At 36.7% G+C, this 11,751-nt stretch overlaps 1 protein-coding gene across 1 annotated transcript; it reads left to right on the top strand.

Moving 5' to 3' along the window:
* Window positions 1-6,267: 6,267 nt before the first annotated feature.
* Window positions 6,268-6,855, top strand: LOC127094883 (secreted RxLR effector protein 161-like). Its single transcript, XM_051033648.1, has one exon. It carries the CDS (start codon window positions 6,268-6,270, stop codon window positions 6,853-6,855), a length of 588 nt encoding a protein of 195 aa, XP_050889605.1.
* The last annotated feature ends 4,896 nt before the right edge of the window (window positions 6,856-11,751 follow it).

The raw sequence follows: 11,751 nt of genomic DNA on the forward strand, positions 1-11,751 counted from the left end.
TGCAACTCAGATATGATCTAGCATACGATCCATTCTGATCTTTCATCCCCAGCAAAGTCATCCGCCTAATGAACAGCTCACTTTGGTATTCAGACGCGGTCTAACATACGACCCAGGCTGATCCCATATCCCCAGCAGCATATAGCATACTCTGACTCCCCAGCGAAGTCGACAGCATAATGGATGGCTCACCATACGGTCTAGCGTATGACCCGGTATGACATCCATATCTTCAGACATCGTCTAACGTACGACGCAATCTGGAAATCTCCTCAGCAAATTTCTTGGATGGTATCTCTAAGCCCATCTCCGGCAAGACCGAAAGACAAGCGCAAATTTTCGGGGCATTCTAGTGTTCAATAATCTTTCACCTCCAGACCACGAACGGCACGTGCCATTCTACTCTCTCGGTTCGAGAATATTGAACAGGGGCAGCTGTCATACCCCAAAATTTGCCCATTGGTGTTACAAAGCATTTTCCAAGACCCTCTGACTTGTTCCGCAAGGCACTGATGCCAAACGGACAAAAGCCCAGCTCACTACAGGCCCAATCCACAGGCGGTCCAAAGTAGCTTGCTCGCTAGGCGAGCAGCTCCTTCGCCTAGCGAGTATCTCAGCATGCCACTCGCCCAGCGAAGCGTCAGGTCCAGAAAAAGCCCAAACCTAATTTGCTCGCTAGGCGAGTAATTCCTTCGCCTAGCGAAGCTTGCGAAAATTGGAAATTTTGGACCTCATTTCAAGCCCATTAGGTCACCATTGCCACTACTATAAATACATGCTCTTCTGCCACGAAAAAGGAACACACACAGACGGACGAAGACGGACGGAAACACGCATCCAGAGGGAGAAACACAGAAACCCTGCTGATCCAAAGAATTCAGAAGGCGGAAACCCTGAAGGCCGTTTATTCATTCCGAAGCTACCGCCGTCCAACTCAATCCGGCTCGCCAATTCAAGGTTACAACTTAATTTGCAAACAGGTTAGCCTCACTATTATTCGCTTTAGCTTCTTAATTGGCATATGATTAATTGGCATATGATTATCATTTGGTGTCCGTACTTTGCATGTGGTATCATTTTAATATCTTAATTGGCATGTGATATCGTTTTGTATTTTCACTTGGCATATGGTACCACTTCATGTTCTTAATTTGTGGATTATAATTGAATTCATAAACATTTTGAAGTCTTGCATGAGAAGTTAAATGTGTTTGCCTATTGTGAAACTGAACCCTATAATTGTATGTTAGATACCATAAGCCATGCTGCAGGTTGAGGTCATAATGTTCTCAAATTTCAAACCCGTGGCCGCTCGCTAGCTCATCGCTAGGCGAGCCCGCAGTGAGCCTTCGCTGAGCCTTCGCTGGGCGAAGCAGAGGCGACCGGGCCGGGGGCTGCTTTGCTTTTTGCTGCCTATTTCATGTTTACCTAATGATGATTCTGCATTATTTGGCCTAAATTCTTGGCTGCTATATTTATCTTATGATGCAATTTCCAATTGTATTTTTTATGCTTTAATCCGTGTGTTCATGGTGTAAAGGCTAGCATACTTCCGAAGAAATAGCCGGTTAGGTACTCCGCTTTACGCATGGGAAGCCTTCATGGAGAGGGATTCTAAATTATTTCACTTTAATGTGAAGATTCATATTGAGTGCCTAATTAATTTTACTATATTAATTTTTAATGTAATGTTGATTTTAATGTATCGATTTAATGCGGTATCATCATAATTACCTAATGGACTTAAAACATGGACTTTAAATTAATGATATCGGACCTCTCTTTATTACCCCACGATTACAATATTACGGTCATGTCCCGCGAATATGGGGATATCCTTAGCAAAGACCCTTCGGTAAAATCATCATAGTCCCTCGGATGTTGCCTTCGAAAATACCATTTTGTCCCTCGATGACTCTTCGGTGTAGCCTACGGTTAAATGATGGTAGTCCCTTCGAATGCTAAGGTATCCTCACAACTGTTGCCTTCAATGACCTATCGATGACCCTACGATGACCCTTATACATCCCAAGGATAAACTACTTGCTTCTCAATAGTAAGGACAGTTTTACCCTCATAAGGATGGGAAATGCCCAGAAAGACCTCGGACAGGTATAACCTTAATTGCTCATTCATAACAAAAAATGCTTTTCACACCCCACACCTTTCAAACGTCTTCTTTTGGAAAATCACCACTTAGCATACATCCGTACTAGGATCATTGCCAAGTTATATTTTTCTAAGCTATTTTCTAAATTAAAACGAGATAACCACTTTGTATACCTTCATGCAAGAATCATTACAAAGTTAAATTCTCATTTTCAAAACATTTTTCACACATTTCTCAACCACCTTTTTCAAACAAAGGAAACATAAATGATTGAGCAATTAAGAGCCCATGGATAACCATGGATACAAAGGGTGCTAATACCTTCCCTTTGTATAAAGTACCTCCCGAACCTAAGAATTTAAAATTAAGGTCTTTCCTGTTCTTTTCCACCTTTCCTTAAGGGATAAAAGAAAAGTCGGTGGCGACTCTTGCTAACCGCGACATTGCGATTACAAATCCAATAAGGTCCAGTTCACCGTATGACAGTCGGCAAAAGAAATCCGGGACACTTTGGTGGAGACTCACGAAGGAACCTCTGAAGTTAAAAGATCCAAATTAAACACATTGAGTCAAGAATATGAAATGTTTAGAATGCATCCCAGAGAATCCATTGTTGCATTACAGAAAATATTTGTTCACTTGACAAATCATTTAATTGCTCTCGGTAAAACATTTACAAATGATAATCTCAACCTTAAAGTGCTAAGATCCTTGACTAGAGAATGGCAACCAAAAGTAACGGCCATATCGGAGAAAAAGCCTTTCCACTATGACGTCCGCATCATTATTCGAAAAACTCCAAGAACATGAACTTAAACTTGGAAGACTCAAAAAGCATGAAAGTCAAGAGAAGAAATCCAAAGGAATTGCTTTAAAAGTAGATTCAAAGGAAGATAGAGATGATGGCGTACCGGAGGAAGATGAAAATTCCATGCTCCATGTTAAAAGGCTTGGTAATTTTTTTAGTAAAAATGACAAACCCTTTCATGCAAAAAGAAATAAACATTTCAAGAAAAGGGAGGCTTCCACATCTACGCAAGAAGTCACATGTTATGAATGTGGAAAGCAAGGTCATATAAAGCCGAATTGTCCGAAACTCTCAAAGAAAGGTGGCTTTAAAGGCAAGAAGGATTTCAAGAATAAAAAGGCGTATGTTGCATAGGAAGCTAATGAGATAAGTACTTCATCCGAATCGGAAAGTGACGAATGTGCAAATCTAGCATTAATGGCTTCACACCATTTCGACGATGAAGAAGATGAGGTTAGTAATGATTTTTCTCTTTTCGATAGTGATGCACAAGATGCTATAAATGAACTTCTTAAAGAATGCAAAATTCTATATAAAACTATATCATCTCAAAAGAAAATAATTTCATCTCTAGAAGAAAAAGTCGTGACAATTGAAAAAGATTTTGATGATGAAAAACAAAAGATGATTAGCGAAAAATAGAATTTTGTATGTAAAAATTGTGAATCACTTTCTTTCCAAATTGTCCAATTAAAAAGAATTCTTGAAATGTATGAAAAAGGACAAATTGGGTTGGAAGGTGTCCTTAGCCAACAAAGATATTCCAATGACAAAAGTGGACTTGGTTATTCAAAGTTTTCCAAACCAAGTTCAAGTAAAACTATCTTTGTTAAAGCTAATTACCAACCAACTAAAGACAAAGTGAACAAGGCAAAAAATGTTCATCACTATCCTAAAAGAAAAATATTTTCTAAAAAGAAATCTTATGTTCCTAGATATAGAAGCAATTTTGAACCTACTTGTTTTTATTGCGGAATAATTGGTCATACACCTAATGCATGCTATGTTAGAAATTTTAGCGTAGCAAGTGGGCATTACATATGGGTAAATAAAGGTACTAATTATGAAGGACCCAAAGCAATTTGGGTACCTAACAAAACGTAAATTTGTTTTGTAGGTATGCTTGAAAACCACATCAAATCTTTGGTATCTTGATAGTGGGTGTTCCAAGCATATGACGAGAGACATTAACAAATTTTCAAATCTAGCATTGAAGGCCAAGGGTTATGTCACATATGGTGATAACAACAAAGGGAGAATTCTTGGCATAGGCAAAGTTGGAGCACCATCTTTCACATCCATTGAAGATGTCCTTTATGTCGAAGGACTAAAGCACAATCTTCTAAGTATTAGTCAACTTTGCAACAAGGGATTCAAAATCAAGTTCACCAAAGATGAATGCTTAATTGAAGATGAAGTCTCTCATGAGGTAAAACTCAAAGGTATGAGAATTAATAATATATTTATGATTTCCCTTGATTATTTATCTTTGAAGGTAAAATGTCTTATGGTAAACAATAATGAGTCATGGCTTTTGCATAAAAGATTTGCACTTATTCATATGGAACATTTGAATACACTTATAAATCATGATCTTGTTATTGGATTACCTAAGATAAAATTTGTCAAAGATAGACTTTGTGATGCATGTCAAAAGGGAAAACAAACCAAATCATCTTTCACATCAAAGAATGTGGTGTCCACTACAAGGCCACTATAATTATTGCATATGGACTTATTTGGTCTATCAAGAACAAGAAGCTTCGGAGGTAATATATATGCTTTAGTTATTGTTGATGATTTCTCTAGATACACTTGGACTTTCTTCTTAGTGCAGAAAAGTGATGCATCCAAGGTGTTCAAGAGATATGCAAAGCAAATTCAAAACTAGAAATCCCTATCTATTGCCTCCATAAGAAGCGACCATGGTGGAGAATTCCAAAATGCCTCATTCGAAGAGTTTTGCGAAGAACATGGAATATTTCATAATTTCTCGGAACCAAGGACTCCTCAACAAAATGGAGTGGTGGAGAGAAAGAATAGGTCACTTGTGGAACTTGCAAGAATAATGCTTAGCGACTCAAATCTTCCAAAGTATTTTTGGGTGGATGCGGTAAGCATGGCATGCTATGTAAGTAATAGAATTATTATTAGACCTGTCTTGAAAAATACCCCTTATGAACTCTTCAAAGGAAGGAAACCAAACATCTCTTACTTTCACATTTTTGGATGCAAATGCTTTGTCCTCAACAATGATAAAGACAATCTAGGTAAGTTCGATGAGAAGTCCGGCCAAGGTATATTTCTTGGATATTATCTTACTAGTAAAGCCTATAGAATATATAATAAAAGAAATTTAAAAATTAAAGAATCTATGCATGTTACTTTCGATGAATCTAACCCCTCCAAGGAGGATATTGTTTTGTGTGATGATGATGATATTGTAGAAGTTCCTCAAAAAGATACTTCAAGTGGAAACAATGATAATCAACCAAAACATCAAGATGAGCAAGATCAACAAAATACAAATGATAATGATCTATATAAGGAATGGAGAACTCATCGGGATCATCCAATTGATAAAGTCATTGGTGATATTAGTCAAGGCGTTGCAACAAGATTAAATCTCAAAGAAGCATGCTTGAATATAGCTGTTGTGTCACAAATTGAACCTTCCAAAGTTGATGAAGCTTTAGGTGACGACCAATGGATAATTACTATGCAAGAAAAGTTAAACCAATTTGAAAGGAATCAAGTTTGGGAACTTGTCCCTAGGCCAAGTGATAAACACATCATAGGTACCAGATGGGTGTTTAAGAACAAGCTTGATGAGAATGGTATAATTGTTCGAAACAAGGCAAGGTTGGTGCCCCAAGGATACAATCAAGAGGAAGGCATTGATTTTGAAGAAACATTCTCTCCGATTGCAAGGTTAGAAGCTATCTGTTTACTACTTGCTTATGTATGTTCATTAAATTTTTAGTTATTCCAAATGGATGTCAAGAGCACATTCTTGAATGGTCACATCAATGAATAAGTCTATGTCAAACAATCCCTGGGCTTTGAAGACTTCAAGAATCCTTCACATGTCTTCAAATTTATAAAAGCTCTTTATGGCCTAAAGCAAGCACCTAGAGCATGGTATGATCGTCTCAGCAACTTTCTTTGTGAAAAGGGATTTGAAAAAGGTAAAATTGATAAGACCTTGTTTATTAAGAAAATAAAAGGTAACACTTTGTTGGTTCAAGTCTACGTTGACGACATCATATTCGGCTCAACAAACAAAGAAATGTGTGAAGAATTTTCATCGATGATGCAAGGAGAATTCGAGATGTCCATGATGGGTAAGATGAACTATTTTCTTGGACTTCAAATTAAGCAACTAAAGGATGGCATCTATATCAACCAATCAAAGTACTGCAAAGAGTTGTTGAAAAGATTCGACATGGATAGTTGCAAGGAAATGTCTACCCCAATGGGATCCGGATCTTATGTTGATCAAGATGAATCAGGTGTTTCGATTGACATAACAAAGTATCGATGTATGATTGGTTCCTTACTCTATTTGATAACAAGCCATCCTGATATTATGTTTAATGTGTGTCTTTGTGCTCGTTTTCAAGCCAATACAAAAGAATCACATCTCACCGATGTTAAGAGGATCATGAAGTATCTTAAGGGAACAACAAATGTCGGCCTATGGTATCCTAAAGGTAGTATTTGCAGTTTAGTTGGTTATTCTGACGGTGATTATGCAGGAAGTAAAACTGGTCGAAAAAGTACTAGTGGTACATGTCACATCCTTGGAAAAGCATTACTATCATGGGCTTGCAAGAAACAAGCATGTGTTGCTCTTAGCACTGCCGAAGCGGAATACATAGCAGCAGGTAGTTGTTATGCTCAAACACTTTGGCTTAAGCAACAACTTCGTGACTAAGGACTCGATCTTGGATGCATTCCTCTCCATTGTGACAACACAAGTGCGATAAACATTACAAAGAATCTGGTCATGCACTCAAGAACCAAACATATTGACATTCGACATCACTTTCTTCGTGACCATGTGCTTCAAGGAGATGTCGAAGTCACATTCGTGGATACTCATTATCAACTTGTCAACATCTTCACAAAACCATTGGCACGAGAACCGTTTTACAAAATTCGAAGGGAACTTAGGATTCTAGATGAGTGTGACATATAATTCGTCAAAAACACATCAATAATCAAAGGTGCACATATGTTTCTAACTCATCTATTTACTTTTGCAATTTATTTCATGTCTCTCTACTTCTACTCCATTCTTTTACATGATTCATTGGGTGTAATATGTATAAATCTTTGTTAAAAATATGTTTGTTTTAGTTCATTTCACCGAGTAAATCGATTTACCCATGATGTTAATCAATTTCCCCATGAAACAGTAGCACTATTTTTTCTTTTTTGGCACATCTTGTATTGAGTAAACCGATTTACCCATGATGTAAATCGATTTACCCATGGAACAGTGGCATTGTTTTTCGTTTCTGTCATATTTTGAACTGGGTAAATCGATTTACCCATAATGTAAATCGATTTACCCTTGAAACTTTTCTTTTTTGTGCTTTCTGGCCGTATGGTAATCGATTTACCTATGGGGTAAATGGATTTACCCCTGCGTGTTCAGACTTTCTTAATATTCTTCTTTTATTTTGGTTGGTCCAATCACATCCATTCTCTCTCCCATTTAAAAGCCATTATTTTTTCAAAACCTCACTTTACCCTAGCAGCCAGAATCTGCCTCCTAAGTGCTCTCACCTCAAAAATTTCATCTTCTCCAAATCACCCAAAATCTCCATTTAAACTTATCTCCATCATCTCCAAACCTATACTCATGGCATCAAAACTAAAGAGGAAAGTTGGAGCTGCTGGAAAAGGGAAAGAAAAAGCTTCATCCTCATCCATGGATGTTCAACATTACTTCAAAGACCACACCCTAGAGGAATTGGAGAGATATCAAAAGTTTTATCAAAAGAAGACAGTTCAAACTTCCAAATACGGTGATCTCTCTTCCTTTCCTGAAGAATGTTTTAATTTTCAAGATAAATTAATTTCTCTAGGATTAGGGGCACTTATCACTTCTTATGGACCTTACTATCCAGACTTAGTGAGAATGTTTTACTGTAACATATGCATTGAGAATGGAAAATTTGTTACACATGTTAGAGGGAAAAAGATTGCCTTGACCCCTAAGAGACTTGGTCAAATTTTGGACATTCCCTCAGGGGGTCACATGTTATATGATCCGGAGGATGAAGAATGGATTGATTATAATAAAAGAGAATTTTATTTTGAATCGAGTAGGATATCGGAAGGAGAATATCATGAAAAAAAGGGTTGAATCACATGGTGGGGAAGAACCACCAAAGGATTTTTGGAGTGCTGGAAAGTTTTTCATCAATGATAGATTGCTTCATTATTTCTTGGTTTATGTTATAATTCCTAGAAATTCAAATCATTGCACTGTTATCGATACGGAAATGCAAGCCTTGTATGCTATTAAGAATGGCATTACTCTTAATTGGTCACATCTCATTCTTCACCATATGATGACTCACACTACCAAGCTTAAGTCTCTTCCATATGCTTGGTTCATCACTCGTATTATGGAGTATTTTAATGTTGATTTTGATGATGTTGAGTATTGTCTTATTGATACAAGAAGTCACAAGATCTCTATCAAGAATGTGGACAATCGGATGGGCTGTCAGTATAACCCGGAAAAAAAGTTGGTTATGTTTATTGGTGGCAATAATGAAGAAAATGAAGAGACTCCTCAAGAAGGAGATGGTGGTGAAGATGTTCCTCCTCCAAATGTTCCTCCTCCAAGTGTTCCAAGTAATCAATATCTCTTTGACTTCATGACAACTCTATTTGCCAACCTTAACACCTCCATCAATGACAAATGGATTTCGGCAAATAATCAAATTATGCTAAATCATAAAGCCACCACCAACCGCATAAACCTTCTTTAAACCTATATGAATCAACACTTATATTATCTCTACTCACATCTCAATATCCCTCCATATGATCCAAATAACTCGGCTGCTCTCGCTCCTATATATACACCCATTCAACAACAATTTCCATACCAAGGCAACAACTACAACAACACCAACAATGATATGGACCAACCTTAGTGTTTTTTTTGTTTGTGTGTATTGTTCTTGTTATAGGTTTCTAATAGCATATTTATTTTCATTTAGTTTAATTATGTATATTATTTGAACTATTTTGGTGGAAGGTACTTGGTACCATAACTTTGTTTGTTTGCATTACTTATGATTTGAATTTTGGAATGCATTTAAGGTTGTTTTACAAGTTATGATGTATATTCTATTTTATACTTGTCATGTTATTATCTTTCACCCATCTTTCCCTTCTTTTTAATAATGTAAAAGGGGGAGAAATGTGTTATGAATTATGCTTGCGTGCTTGTGAATTTCCTAAGGTACAAATGATACAAATCTCCTTCAAGATGATCAAGTCAACATGATCATAAGCTTCACAAATTAAGGGGGAGTTATACATCTTAGGGGGAGAAATTTTCTTTTTCGGAAATTGCAACACGTCACAGAGGATTATTTGTCATCATCAAAAAGGGGGAGAATGTGAAGTCAAGCTTCTCTATGATGAATGTATTTTGATGAAGACAAAACTCCAAACAACAAGAAGGCAAAGATTTTACTCAATGATAAAGCATCTTGATTCAAGAAGTTAAGCTATTCATTTCAAGAAGTTATAATGATAATATTTACCTTCACTAAAGTCTTAGATGCTCAAGTATTCATACATTTATTACATAACCTTTTCTAGTGCATGGAAAATGACTTAGAATCAAATTTCTCATTTTCAAAATGGGTAAATCAATTTACCTCTAAGGGAAATTGATTTACCACTGAAGCTTACATATTTTCTAAATGCAAAGAATAACTTTTTCAACTAGGTAAATCGATTTACCACTTAGGGAAATCGATTTACCGCTGGAGCATTACTTTTCCAGAAGCAAAATTTTAAGTTTTTGAACTAGGTAAATTGATTTACCTCATAGGGAAATCGATTTACCACTGAAAGTTTTTGAAAATTTTTAAACATTGCAACAGGGAAATTGATTCACCCATTTTGTAAATCGATTTACCACTGTGCGTTTTTGAAAAACCAGTGGCTTTTCAAACACCTCTTCTTGCACCACTTCATGGAATCATTTCATTTCATCTTGACAATTGTTCATGATTTCTTCAGAACATTACCATGTTTCATTAGAGGTGTTATACACATATAAATTCATGATCTTTCAAATTCAAACTTCACCTTTTCCAATCAAACTCTTAGAATTTTCAGAATTCACATTTATTGTTATAAACTTTCATTCAAGATATTTTCTGCATATTTTCATATCATTCAAACCAGAAAATACTTGAGCAATCTAACATCTTTGTGTTTGTGAGTTATTGTCATTGGAAGAGAAGATCAATTAAATTGATATATCACTTAGTGTGATCATTATACTACAAACTTTACATTCAAAAAACCATTGTTGTAATCCATATCGTATTTTTCAGAGTTGTTGAAAATAAGATTGTTTGTTTTGTAAACACTTTGCTGTCCAGGATTGTTGGAAGCAAGGGAGTTGAGTTTGAGAGGATTGTTCTCATATCAACTTGGTGAATCTCAAAAGGTTGTTCTTTGTGATTGTGTTTGTCTTGTAAAAGTCATAACAGATAGTGAAATCTCTTTCATGTTGAAAGGGGACTAGAGTACTCTCGACCTGTGAGGGGAACCAGGATATCTCTTGGTGTTCTTTACCTTTCCACACTTTACCGTTCATCTCTTAACATAACCAAAAAAGTAAGAACAATGTTTTTCATAAACCGGAAAAAGTTTCAAAGATCCTAATTCACCCCCTTCTTAGGCGCTACTCAACTAACAAAGCTTGACGTTCTTCACAAATTTCAGCTTTTGGTGTAGAGTAGACGTCACAACTCCTGCTTCATGAATTCATGGCCTTCCCAACAAGCAACTGTAGGTCGGGTGGATATTCATTACCTAGAAAGTAATTTGTAAAATCACTCGTACCTATCTTTACTGGAAGGTCCACTTCACCAATGGCAGTTTTACGAGAACCGTCGAACTTCTTTACAATCACGCCACTGTACCTCATTGGGGCGCCTTGATAAAGTTGATTTTGGCAGCACATTCAAAGATGACCCAGTGTCAACCAACACATTGGATATAGCGTCCTCCTTACAATTAATTGAAATATGCAATGCCAAATTGTGATTTCTGCCTTCCTCAAGAAGTTCTTCATCACAAAAACTCAAATTATTAGAAGAAGTAATATTGGCAACTATGTGGTCAAACTGATCCATGGTTACATCGTGCTCAACATAATCCTGCTCTAACACTTTCTACAATGCCTCCCTATGCGCTTCAAAATTCATTAGTAGTGACATCATGGAGATCTTTGACGGAGTCTAGAGCAGCTGCTCCACGATATTGAATTCACTTCTTTTGATCAACTTTAAAACTTCATCATCATCGTTAGTCTTTAGTTTGCTGGATTCACCAGACTGCACACTGAAGCACTAACTGGATTCACCACTGGAATCTCTGCCTTCTTACTTACGGACATATCTTCTACTGCTTTTGGAAAAACTGGACCAAACACACGGTCGCTACAGGTCACTTTTGCTATATCAGCAATATTCACCACTGAATCTGCAACTGGTAGAGGAACCTCTTGACCATTCTCAATCATTGTGGCGTTGTATTGATATGCCACAGCTTTATCAGA

This window comes from Lathyrus oleraceus, chromosome 6 (assembly GCF_024323335.1).
Source record: "Lathyrus oleraceus cultivar Zhongwan6 chromosome 6, CAAS_Psat_ZW6_1.0, whole genome shotgun sequence".
In the NCBI taxonomy this organism is placed as follows: Eukaryota; Viridiplantae; Streptophyta; class Magnoliopsida; order Fabales; family Fabaceae; genus Lathyrus; species Lathyrus oleraceus.